The following is a 13,297-nucleotide window of genomic DNA, read 5'->3' on the forward strand; positions in this document are numbered from 1 at the left end:
TGACCGAGGACCTACAGGGAACTTTATTCTCTCGCTTCTGTCTTCACTGGGGCACTGCCCCTTGGAAGACCAGGTTGGCTCCTGGCACAGGGATCCTCCGTCTTCTTGGGCACCTGTGGCATTGCCAACAGGCCAGAGGAGGCAACTGGCTGTGTTGGCTCCAGTCTGACCCCCAAAGGGCCAGCCGGGTCCCCTCTGCCCATAGTGGGGGCGATGACTGCTTCTCCACGCTTCATACATAAGGCTTCCAGCCCTGCCTGGCTGGGAACACATGCAGAACGGCGGTCACCCAGCAGACTGGGAGCTGCCTTCTCTCCAAAAGTCTGGCTCCTGAACATCCTCCTCCTTCCTGGGGAGGTTTTTTGCCCCTCTGAGGTTGTGCAGGAACCAGAAGGACAGTTTCTCTGCTTCACCATGTCTGCGACCTGGGGCTTGCCTAGCCCCCCATTTTTCTGGCAGGCAGCAAGCTCCAGCACAGTCCACACAGTGGAAACCAAATGAAACGACTTTGGCTTGTGGAGGGGAAGAATGTGAAATAAAAGCAAAATCACCCACCCACAAGATACAACAGAAACCCCATCCACTAACCATCCCCTTCCCATGTGAGGCCGACCACCCAAGCCCCCAAACCACCCCTAAAATAAGACGCAAAGGCCTGACGTATAAGCCCCAAATCAATAGACCTCTCCCGAAACATGCAAAGGAATTGCCCGCCCAGAAATACTCAAAATAGTCTGTGCAGATTATGAAGAGACCGGTGGCTTCGCACACCGTCTCTGTAAACTGTGGTACTGTGTCCTCCAGGGGATGCCCGAGGAGAGTGCGCTCTCTTCTCAAGGCCAGGACAGTGACAGCTACAAAAGATGGTCCTTGCTGGCACCTGGAAACTGCTTTTTCTTCAACTGACAGTGACAATGGCCTGCCCAGGACAGGCTTGAGCTCATAAGACTCCTCCAAGCCCCAAAGCCAGAGGTGGCTTCTAATATACCCACCTGTGGCAATGCCCAGGAAACCAGCACAATTCACAAACACAGATAAGGACAATACCAGGGCTACCTGGGGTGGCAAGATGCCAGCAACCAAAACTGGTCCAAGCAGGGACAGGACACTGGAGGCCCCCCACGACCACGTCTTTTCCAGATCTGTAGCAAAGGCACAACTGGGGTCTCCCACATGGCCTGTCCCAAATGGCATGTAATCCACTAGTGAAGTCCCCACAGTGCACAGGGGGTCTCAGCTTTCTTGGCCCTGGGTCCCAGGCGTGGGACTCCCTGGTCCATTCCTTTCCTTGCTCAGTGTGGGCTCCCCCATCCCCTACCTTCCACCTGTAGGACAACTTGGATGCGGGGCATCTTTGAGGTCACCCATTCTGCAGGGTTGAATGTTGTCCAGCCCCCACCCCTCCCTTTTTTTCCTTTTCCTTTTGTTCGTCTCACCGCTCATCCAGTGGGCGGCCAGAGAGGCACAATGAGGCTGGAAGAGCCCAGGCCCTCTGCTAGTTCTTTTTCTCAAGGTAGTTGGAGGGCACCCAGCCTTTGAAGGGCTTCACACCATCCAGGATCTGGCAGTACCACCAGCCATTAGGGTTCCTCTCCAGAACCTCCATGGACACCCCCTCCTGGAAGCCTGCTGTCTCCTCATCCCCCTCGTAGTCGGCGATAGAGACGTAAACGTCTTTGAGGTTATTGTGGATGAACTGAGACTTCTCAATGGGCTTGGGGCGCACGGGGGACACGGGGATGCCGTTGCGCTGGGCGGGCAGCAGGGGTGAGTCTGAACCCTGGCTGGCGGCCCGTTCGGCCAGGCGGCCCTTGGTCTCGGGGGTGGCAGCGGAGCGAGCAGTGCTAAAGGAGGAGTTCCGTCGGACACCTCGGAGGCCATCAGTGGCTGTGAGTGACTCATTCCTCCGCAGGGCGCAGGACAGGTTGTTGTCCTTGGGTGGTGGAGAGACAAACACCGACTGGGGCCTGACTGCCACCTGCCGCACACCATTCCTCATCTTCACTGCTGGGGTGCCCGAGGTCTTGCCGAAGCCCCCAGGGGGTTTCGAAGGGATGGGGGGCGTGGCCCTCTTGCTCTGGTTGACGGTGTTCAGCGCCTGGACCCGCCTCTCAATCTTCTCCAGGCTGTCTGACTTGCCTTCGTTCTGCCTGTCCTTGGCAGGCCCTGCATCTGGCTCTTTGCCAGAGGGGTCGGGTTGCTCGTTTTCATCCAGCACCAAATAGTGGGAAGGGGCCCAGCCCTCCAGCTCCCCAAACTTCACGTACCACCACCCACTCTCCTGCTTCTCCAGCACCTGCACCTCCACGCCCGCGGGGAAGCTGATCTCCGAGTCCTGGACCTTCTGGTAGGCACTGCATGTCACGTATGAGGTGGCTGGCCCTTCCCATTCCTTCTTGGTGGGACATGGGGGAGTGGCAGCTGGGAGGGTGATGAGGTCGGATGAGCCTCTCCTACACCCCTCACTGGGAGCCTCGGAGGCCGTCTGCGGAGGCAGCTCCGAATCCTCACTCTTGGAGCCCTTGAGACCCCCGCGGAGCTGGCCTGTGGGTCTCAGCTGGCGCCGTAAAGTGCTGATGTCCATCTTCTCTTGGCTCTGCGACTCTGCTCGGTTCAGGAATGGCTTGGGCCGGACTGATGGCTTGGCCCGGGTACAGGAGGTCAGCCCAGCTTTCGCATCAGCATCCTTCTTTGCCTTGACCTTAGGAGTGCCACGGATGCCTGCGTCTGAAGCAGAGCGGGGCTTCAGCTCGCCACTGGTTTTGGACAAGGAAGAAGAAGAGGAGGAAGAGGAGGAGCAGCAGGTGGTATTGATGGTGATGGAGGAAGAAAAGGAGGCTGAGGAGTGGTTCTTCCCCAGTTCTGCCTGGGCATTCTTTTCTGCCTTGAGCTTTAGGAGTGACGATGACTTGGGGGAGCCTGATTTGGGGGAGTTTTTCCTGACCAGGGACAGTGAGGAGCTGCCTGGGGAGTCACTGTCCCCAGAGGAGCCTCTGGCTGACAGGGTATCCTCTGTATACGGCTGGAAGCCCTCATTCTCATAGATGGTCTCCTCTTCCAGGGCCACGTCCTCTGAAGACTCGCCCACTTTGAAGCGGGCCCGCTGCAGAGAGGAGGCCGGTGACGGCCGGCAGGGCTGAGCAGGCCGCCTGTCCCCTGAGGCTCTGTCCTCCACGGGCTCCTCACTCGGCTCGGGCTCTGAGTCAAAGCCAAATGCAGGGATGTCATACTCAGGCTCCTCGTACTTGAGCTTCCGTGGGGAGTCCTGGCTCTCACTGGCCCCTGGCAGGCCCTCCTCGGCCTCCCTGGGCTTGCTGGGGGGTGCTGGCGGGGGCACCTTGGGCCGGGTCAGCGTGCTTGTGCGGCGGCTCAGGTTGGGCTTCTTGCGCTTATCGATGTATGATGCAGGGGCCCAGCCCTCCTTCTCACCGATCTGCACGTACCACCAGCCGCCTGAGTTCTTATCAATGACCTGGGGGATGAGTGCAGACGAGCCAGTAAGTTGGGAGGATCTGGGACCCTATGACATCCCGAAGTAGGAGTGTCATACTTTGGCTTGGAGATACATCATCTCCATTTTACAGATAATAAACTGAGCCACTGAGTAAGTGGCCCAAGAACCAACAGAGTAAGTAATGCACCAGAATTCAAACGTAGGTCTCTAGCATCTCATGGTTGGTGGGTTCCCCTTGCCAAGTTACCTCCCTGGTCCTCCACATCTGTGTTAACACCTGGGTTGAGCTGGCCACTCCTTCCGCTAAACTGCACTGTTCCCAGTCCCTATGATGCTGCCAGTAGACTCACTAAGGACACGTATGAATAAAACGCTGCCCTTCTGCTGCCCCTTCCCTCCTTGTACCCTCGATGTTGCTAGGTCCATCCTAGGAGGCCTTTGGAAGGGTCTCTAAGGTCAGAAGAGAATGGGAAGATGCAGATGAAGCGACTGGGAGGTAGAGGCCCAAGGCCAGGGCCTCTCTGCAGAGGCTCTTCCCAGTGTCTACCACCTGTGGCCATTTTACTGAAATCCCAATGAAATCCCGCTAGCTGAAGAGGTTTCTATGGGTTGAATGGTTTCCTGTGGGAAGTGTAGAGGACTTTCAGTAATTTCCACGTTAGTATAAACTGGCTTAAGGGGCTTCGTCCTTAACTTTTGAGATCAACCAATGGCCAAGAGTGTGACTGCTGGTTGTGCTGGGGTCCATTTGGACTGGGGAACGTAAAGGGCAGGTAATTGGGGATTGTGGGACACTCCTGGTGGGAGAGATCCTGGGGTGGGGAGGGGTAGCGTGACAACACTGGCACCATGAAAGAGGCCAAGGAGGGAGGGAAGGATGGAGAACGCAAAGGCAAGAAGAGACCAGTCCTCTGTACTCCACCAAAAGAGAAAGATGATTTTCTCCTTCTTTGGGTCCTTCATTCTGTCCTTCACCCTGCCCCAGCCCTGGACCTACAGTTCAAGCCCTCCTTGAACCTGACGGTTCTGCCACATTATGCTTTTTAGACTCTCCTGGAAACCTAAGCACCGAGAGGATGATTTTTCTTGGAAATTTAGTTCCAAGTTCCAGGCATGTGATTTAAAACATTCATATTGGGAATGTCACCGCTTTAGAGGTAGAGACTGCCCAGTGAATCTGATAGTACATCACTTGTACTAGTTGAAGTTAACTCAATTACTACACAAAGCCACTGAGAGAATTGACCGAGTTACAGCTCTTCTCTGCTGCTGGGAATACCATGCTCAGCACCAGCCACAAAATACAGTGGCCTGAATGCTGGAAGACAGGCTGGGAGGGGGCGTCCCAGGATCTATCACCCCATTTGCAGAGAGAAATGCTTGAAGTTGGGGGGGGGAGGCGGGAGAAGTGACTGCATCAAAGGCCAGGGGTCATGTGGTATGACTTGGCCAGAGCCCAGGTCCCCAGTATCTCATTCCACCTGCCTGGTCCACATCCTCGTGACCACATTTCCTACTGGGGCGCTGCAGGATCCTGGCCCCGAGGTGCTCCTGGGAGAAAAACTTGTAGGGTAGTGCTGCCTATTCTAGTCCCCTTGTAGATAACACTCCCAGTGACATCCTTGTATCCTAGGCTCTAGGAAGCCCTGAAATTAAAACAACAAACGGGTTGGATGTTGTTTAATCCACTGTCCTGGAAGCTCATTTGACCACAGAAGCCCTTTGTTTTGAGGCCCCTGTCACAAGCTCCCGCACATGCTCTGGGAAGTGTCGCTGTGAGACGAGCCCTGTGAGCTCAGGGTGGAGCATGAGAGCTGGGATCTAGTCCAGGCTGTGGGGCTGGCTGGCACCAGGCAGATGCTCATCCTTGTGGTGCTTGTTTCTGTACCTTTCCTGGCTGCCACTCAGGAGTCTTACTAGCAAGGCCTAAATGGGAAGTGCAGTTCTGCCATGATGAGTTAAAAACCTCGGCCTCATGGCCTGAGGCTTACCTCTGCCTTCTGTCCACCCCGAAAGCTGATGCCATCAGAAATGCACGACTGGAATTCGGCAATGGTGTAGTACTCCACTTCAACGGAAGGGGGCTCTGGTGGCTTTGGCAGTTGGAACCCCTAAGGTTGAAGAAGACACAGTGGGCAAAACCCTCCCAAATCAGAAGAGTAACATGGCCAAGTGTTGGTCCCCCCAACTCAGTCCCCAGAAGGTGTGGATGGCTATTTACACCAGCCGGACAGCAGCTAGCCTAAGTATATATCTATCACCGGAGTCTCAGGGTATACCCGCAGGGGATTGCTCTGATGAGGCTTTCTCATACTCAGGATTCACGGGAGGCTTGTCTGAGCTATCAAAATGCTCACATTACGATTACAATCATCATCGTCATCACTCTGAGACAGGATCTTGCTTTGGGACCCAGGCTAGAGTGCAGTGGAGTAATCAGAGCTCACTGCAGCCTCCATCTCCTGGGCTCGAGTGATTCTCCCACCTCAGCCTGCCCAGTAGCCGGGACTATAGGCACATATCACCACACCGTTTTTTTTGTTTGTTTGTTTGTTTTAGAGATGGCCTCTCTCAGGATCTGGAGGAATTTGCTTAAAAAAAAAAAAAAAAAAAAGAGAAACAAAAGTAGAGATAGTGCTTTGCAATGTTGCTTAGGCTGGTCTCATACTCCTGGGCTCAAGCAGTCCGCCTGCCCCAGCCTCCCAAAGTGCTAGGATTACATCATAAGCCACCCTGCCCAGCACAGAATCCTCACTTTTAAGACAGTAATTTCTAATCTTACATCTCTGGAGGTCAAATTTTCAGATGCCTCAATAGCTGAGTCACAAAATGAAAATTAAAAAGAGAAATCTCCTATAATCCTAGTGCTTTTGGGAAGCCCAGGTGGGAGGACTGCTTGACGCCAGGAGTTTGAGACCAGCGTGGGCAAACAGTGAGACCCATCTCTAAAAACAAAACAAACAAATTAGGTGGGCATGGTGCTGTGCACCTGTGGTCCCAGCTACTCGGGAGGCTGAGGCGGGAAGATAGGTTGTGCCCAGGAGCCCAGGAGCTCGAGGCTGCGGTGAGCCACGATCAGACCACTGCACTCCAGCCTGAGTGACAGTGTCTCTGAAATTAAAAAAATAAAAGGAGAGAAATCATTCTAAAAAAGCCCTTGCACACTGTGCTGTGGGAGAGGAAGGAAAGCCACTGTCCTGGAGTCTAGGGGCGAGGGCTGCAGCTGGGACTTCGGTAGCACAGGCAGGGTGAAGGAGCACAATGGTCTCTAGTCTGGGGTGGGTGTGTATCGAGGCAGTGCAGTTGGCTGAGCAAAGTCTTTAGCTGGTCATCATGACGAGGCCAGATAGGCAGGCACTAAATAAAACTCGCAATATTCTGTGGGCAGGGCAGAACCCACTGGAGATACTCAACGCTTTTCAGACACCGGCACAGCAGCATCTAAGCATGACATTCAAGGACATTTAGAAGCTGGCCTTTGCCCATGGTTTGCGAGCCTCACCTATTCACTTAACAACTGTGTGTTGTGCATCTACAGGGTGCCAGACACTGGTCTAAGGCACTGAACACCCACTAGGAAACCAAACGGACAACCCCTTGTCCTTGCGTATTGTACGTTTTTGCTTCAATGGTCTTTTCTCTCCTCAGCTAAAATGGACTTTGTACCCTGCTATTTATGTTCTCCCTTATGCAAAGAGGTTCAAATAAAGCAATTGGAAAAAAAAGGTGGGAGGGACGAGGGGATGAGAAGCTTGGTGTAGCAGGAAGACCTGGAGAGACCTTAACCTTGGCTCTGGATCCCAATCCCAGCAATTCGCCAGCTGCGTGGCCCTGGGCAAAGCCCCTGACCTCTCTGAACTTCAGTTCTCTCATCTGTAAGTTGGAACTAATACCAGCATCATGAAGAGGATCCCTGAGATAATGTGTAACACTTTGGGCCTGGCCAGGGGCAGAGAGAGATCTCAATAAATAGAAGCGGGAGCTCAGCACTCCTCCTGAACTTCTCTTCTTCCCAGCCTTCCTCATTCTTCAAGGCTCTGCATGTCCTAACCCTGCCAGTTGAAACTCAGCTGGGTCAGAGTGAGTGAGGGGTGGGAGGAAGCTGGTTTGAGGGATCGGGTGAGAATCTGCCACCCTTCCCGGTCCCAGGACCTGGCTGTGCAGCCGTGCATGTGCGCAGAGACAGCGCAGACACAGCACAGGCCACGTCTCTGGCCAGGTGGGATTCAGCTGGGCCTAACTGGAAACAGCAGCCCTGCCTCAGCAATCCCTGCATTTGGTAAGTGTGGAAGGAATTACCCCATTCTTGCCAAAATCAAGTCTGCCTGAAAATAATTAGCCGTGGCTAGAAGAGATGATAGGAAGGGAGAATACAGTGTTTGGGCATATAAAACACAAGGGGAAAAAGAGAAACCCCAGTGGGCCCCATGGCCAGGGCAAGGAGGGTCTCATTTCCAGGGATGAAATCTTTAAAAACTGTATTTTTAAGGAGGGCCTACTCTTCCACAGACTGGTGCCCCCTAGCCAAGGCTGATGTCACTGACCACGGTAACTTTTGCTGCTCGGCCCAGATGTGACTTCAGAATCCTCCTTAATCCAGTGCACCAGGTAGTAGTACCAAGCAGGCCAGAGGGGACGCAGGAAACGGAAGCCTGTTTGCTAGCCCTCCACAGACATCCTCTCATTTCACCCTTACAACAGCCCGACGAGATGGCTAGTACTGTCCCACCTGATAAATAAGGGCACTGAAACTTGTGGAGGGCAAGTGACTTACCTACAGCCTCTCTGCCTCTAAGTGTCAGAAGTGGAACAGGAATCCACGCCTGGCGCTCTCGAAGACCCGCTCTTTCCACTACATCCCCCTGTGCCGACTAGCAGTTCTTTGTTCCAGGGCTCTCGGCCTGCCACCAGCATTGCAGGCACCCAAGCCCCGCACCCTTGATTGCATATCTGCCTGCATGAAGGTCTGGACGCCAGGAAACCCTACCCATGTGGGCCAGGGACCCTGGCAGTGTTAACCTCTTGAAGCTTAGGCATGAGCCAGTCCTGGCCACTCACACTCCTCCCTGGAAGAGGCTCACTGATCTGCCCTCTGCCCTCCCAGACTCTGACATCCATCACCTCCACTGGGCATTCCTGACCAGGGAAAGCTGAAAGGCGTCCAGGCTAGCATGGACAGCAGCCCCATTTCCAGCCCCTGGCAATGCCCCGGCTGGACACTTTTGCCGGGCAGTCTAAATGTTTATGTCTGCCAATGCAGTGAGAGGGATGGATTTATTTAGCTTTGGAGTGCCGTGTGTTTCCGATTATAAACTGTCCAGCCAGGCCCCCAGGAAGGCTGGGATCCGCGGCTTCCCTCCCTGCCCCCAGCTCTACAAAACTAGAAGCCCCAGCAAGGCCCTGGAAAACCCCTGGATCAAGAGGCTCTGCAGCAAGATAGTCAGTTGATCAGGCAGCTATAGTGCATCCACAGAATAGGAAGGAAAGGGAGAGAGATTTAGTACACATACCAGGCTGGATTCTCTGCGTGGTGGAGGTCTTGTCCTTAGGTTTGGGGAGCCTAGAAGAGACATGGCTTCAGTAATCCCAGTCAGACAATGGGCCACAGTGCCTATACCTGCCTGCCTTAGGTGAAACTAACTCCTGATCCTTGCAAGTTCATGCTTTTGCTCAGCCTTTATGAAGGACTTGATGCTCTAAGTTACTACGGGCACTATAGTTGGGCTTCCTCAAGGGGAAACTGTAGACCTTTACCTTGGCTGTGCTGCCAGGGAATCTGTGAACCCTCTACAATTATGTGCACTTTTCAAAATGTGCAGATATGTGGGCATTTTTCAGGGTAAAGGGTGTATAGCTTTATCAGATTTTCAAAGTTAGGAGCACAGACCATGTCTATTTTTTGCTCACTATTAAGTCCATAGAAGCTAGCACAGTGCCAGGCAAGAGGAGGTGCCCAACAACTGTTTCCCAGCTGGTTGCCTAAAAGATTTCGCGCATGAGAGCTAACTTAACCCAGTGGAGCAAAACTAAAGAAACAGCTTTCCTCCAGATTTTAAGAATGTCTGGACACAAACAAAAGCTAGGCTCCTATAACACAGAAGTTTTAAGACACGACAAAAGGCAACATTGGGCCAGAGATGGAGGGTGCCAGATTGCCCGGAGTCTCCTGTAGGAATGCAGGTGATTCTTGAAGAACGCCCTGTTGAAACTGCCTGTGCAGAGTGGTAAAGCCTTATTTTCCACATCTTTTAGGTTTCTAGTAACCAGTGGAAAGTCATAGGGAAGGAGCTGCTGAGGCCCAGAAAGATGTTTCTCTACAGACCGTCAACTCCACAGAGCAGCCGTGCATACAGCGCCCACATTCAATAGCCTAGGGAAATGTGTCTTTATTTTTTTTTTTTAAAGTCAGCTACACATCATCTATCTTGACTTATAAAGCCTTTACTATAAGGAAAAGATATGTTTCTTGTTCTTGGAACACGTGTATCTGCAGAGTAACCATTGGTGGCTCTTCGGTAGAGAAGGAGGGAACGCTATCACCTACATCCTTGTGATTTAGCTTCTGTGGAGCAGATGGGAGCCCCTGAGTCATCACACTCCTCTGCCTTCACACTCCTGTGATGAGCATGACACATTTTGACAGAGTGCGGGTCAAAGGCCAGTCTGTAGCCCAGGAGGAAAATGCCATGGGGTCCTGCACCCTTCCCCCCCCCCTTTCATGCACCCATGCTCATTCTCTAAGGAGCTTTACAGTGAGGACCCAGGTTAGAGAGACTCTTACTGATCTGGGCCCGCTGAGGGGCAATCCTGGCCACAGCTGGAGAGCCCTGGGCCAACCTGGAGACAGTCCTGTCAGGGATGCCCACAGCGCTGCCATTGGAGGCATTGCAGAGGATGGGCAGGCTGATCTCCTTCTTGGTGATGGGGGCCTCATGGCCTTCGCCTTCGGCTGGTGGGGTTTCCTTGTCTCCAGACGCCTTCTTATTCAGCAGGTTGCTGATCTCCATGATGTTCCCGATGATCTCCACTGGGCCGGCCAGGTTCTTCTTCCGGGTTGGCAGGTCGTCCTTGGCCTTCTTCAAGTAGGATGCTGGTGCCCAGCCCTCTTTGCCCAGGTATCTGTGGGGAGGAGCAGGATGACCTCACACCCACTCCCAGACCCTAGGATCCATTTGGCCTTGCCCAGTGGAGGCTTCCTTACCATGTTCTGCAAGGCTTGGCAATCCCACTACTCTGGAGAGAAATGGCACCAAGAGTAGGTGGAAAAGACCCAGAACACCAGTTCCCGCTGCCCCCCCCCCCCGCCCAACTGCACTCCTTTTTCTTTGTCTGATCGCTCTTGGGGTGGGCTCTCACTCTCTGCAAAGTTAGGCAAACGTGGGAACTTGGGATCAGATCTATCAACTTTTGGGTTGCCCCAAAGGAGGACTTCATAATGGCCTGCTACTTCCCAATCAGTTGAGGAGAACTGGAGAGATAAGAACGAGAAGGTGTGGATGTGGTATGTAGAGTTAAATCCCCTGTAGGAAGGGGAGGGATTAGAGAGGGAGTTGATTCCACAGGTGAGAGTCAGGCAGTCTGAGTTCTAGTCTATGGCACCTTGCAGAAGTCCCTTCCCTGGAGCTCAGTTTGTCTCTCTTCTGCAATATGCAGGGATAGAGTCACTGTTAAAAATGTATCCCGAAGGACAGACACATTGAGATCAACTAAGATGTCTCCAAAGAAGGCTGACTGAATGGGAGAGCTGTGGTGCCACTGTAGGTGGATCCGCTATAGACTGTCATAGACCACGTTCGTAAGCCAGACTCAATTTAATGTAGTGGAACAAGGATGCATTATTCAATAAATGATTGGGGACTGGGCGAGGTGGCTCACACCTGTAATTCCAGCACTTTGGGAGGCTGGGGCAGGAGGCTCACTTAAGGCCAGCCTGGGCAACATAGTGAGTTCTCGTCTCTACCAAAAAAAAAATTTTTTTTTAATTAGCTCGGTGTGGTGGTGCATACCTCTAGTCCCAGGTACTCGGGAGGCTAATGTGGGAGGATTGCCTGATGCCAGGAGTTTGAAGCTACAGTGAGCTATGATCGTGCCACTGCACTCCACTCTGGGCAACAGAGTAAGACCTGATCTCCAAAAATGTAGTAAGTGGTCTGGGGAAAACTAATGACCCAGTTAGGAAAAACAAGACAGACACTGGCTTTACACCATATAGCAGAATGAAAAAATAAAAGATTGACATAATGCTGGGGGTTGAAAAAGTCTATGTGGGGCTCCAAAAGCAGAAACCATAAGTGAAAAGACAAAAGCACATGACTAGATGAAATGCAAACCGAAGCAAAACAAAAACAAAACAAAAGGAAAGAAAACCAAAAGCTCATAAACAAAGGCAAAAGGCAAATCATAGGGCTGACTTAATTTCTGGTGATTCGATGACTTCTGAAAACAAGCTTTTCCTTTTTTTCCCCATGGTGTTGAGTTTTCACCCAAACCCATGGGGACTTCACTTCCTGGTCCAGTAGTTGTTGGCCAGTACCCTCAGGTCTGGGTTGCAATGTCCCCATCTGCTCTCTAGAACACATCTGGCTCTTTGGAATGGCTCCTCCATGCCAGATGTCTGAAAACCTCCCTGTCTCCCTGATCTGACCTTGTTCTTGGACACTCATTAGGTGGGAGAAAAGGAATATGAAAGCTGAGGTTCCTATCGACATGTCTGAGCTTTGCAGAAAACGTGCAGGTAGGAGGTGGCTTCTTACGTTCATGTCTCAGAAATGTACAGGCAGGCTGACCCAAGCTTGCCTTCCCAGGGCTTGGGAGACAGAGGAGAGTTAACACGTGGGTGAGAGTCAGGGGCCTGTCTTGAGTGCAAATGAGTGCAAACAGAAGCACAGAATTTTAAGGGTGGATGGGAACGACTAGTAAAAATACCTAATCTTCATGTGAGCCAACAGCCATGGCTCAGAAAAGCAAAGCAGGCAGCAGAGGGTCACACAGCGAGCTCTTAGCAGCATCTGGCCCACAGCCTGGGGCTCTTGCATCTTGGAGAAGAGACAAAGATGAGCCCACTGGCCCTCGCTGATGGTTCTTCTACATGGACACTGTGGAGCTATGGGGAGAGGGGGCTCATGAGGTGACAGTCAGGCCTGCTTAGGGCCCCGAGTGCTCCTATTTGTGTTCCTTCAGTGTTACATGGGTAAAATCAGATTTCAGGAGAAGAAACGCGAGGGAATCAGGAGTGGCTATGTGTGTCTGGGTCCAGCTCTGCTCACATCTGCTTTCCAGCTCTGGAGAATGAAATGACTCCAGAGGGAAGCAAGCTGGAAAGGGCGCGATGGGGAGAGGGGGGGAGAGAGAGAGAGAGAGAGAGAGAGAGAGAGAGAGAGAGAGAGAGAGTGTGTGTGTGTGTGTGTGTGTGTGTGTGTGTGTGTGTATGTGTGTGTGTAGGGGTGGGGGAAGGAGAAGAAAGGAAATGAGGATCAACGCAGAGCCTGGAATGTTGGGAAATGGCATATTTAAGGGGGTGTCTGGCAGCCTTCTTAAGGTGGAATCCTTTCAGCAGGGTTTTCTCAATCCAAGCTCCTGCTGGCCGTAAGACTAGGCCATGGGGACAGGAATGGACTAGAAGCAGCTCAGAGTGACTTTGTTGGTTATTTTAGAAAACTAAAAAATAAAATAATGAAGCAGCCTTGTAGATAAGCTTCAGGCAAGTGAGCTAGGCCACCAGCCTGCCAGAATCTTTCCTGGCTTTCTCATGTGAGACTCGTGGCTGGCAGATTATTGGGTTGGCTCTAGTTTCCATTGCTTAGAGAACATAAAAGTCTAGGGGCAGTGGCTTTCCACAACATA

The 13,297-nt window shown here is 52.5% G+C and overlaps 1 protein-coding gene across 9 annotated transcripts in view; it reads right to left on the reverse strand.

Moving 5' to 3' along the window:
• The window catches only part of SH3PXD2A (SH3 and PX domains 2A), a 252,953-nt gene continuing 239,656 nt past the window's right edge, over positions 1-13,297 (reverse strand). For all 9 annotated transcript variants that reach the window (XM_032281516.1, XM_032281520.1, XM_032281517.1 and 6 more), the window contains 4 exons: positions 10,236-10,573; positions 8,965-9,014; positions 5,446-5,565; positions 1-3,472 (listed from right to left, as the gene is read on the reverse strand). In XM_032281516.1, coding sequence (XP_032137407.1) covers positions 1,496-3,472; positions 5,446-5,565; positions 8,965-9,014; positions 10,236-10,573 — 2,485 coding nt within the window. In that variant the 3' untranslated portion in view covers positions 1-1,495. The remainder of the gene's footprint in view (positions 3,473-5,445; positions 5,566-8,964; positions 9,015-10,235; positions 10,574-13,297) is intronic.

Source organism: Sapajus apella, unplaced genomic scaffold (assembly GCF_009761245.1).
Source record: "Sapajus apella isolate SASKATOON/1434 unplaced genomic scaffold, GSC_monkey_1.0 scaffold13, whole genome shotgun sequence".
NCBI lineage: Eukaryota > Metazoa > Chordata > Mammalia > Primates > Cebidae > Sapajus > Sapajus apella.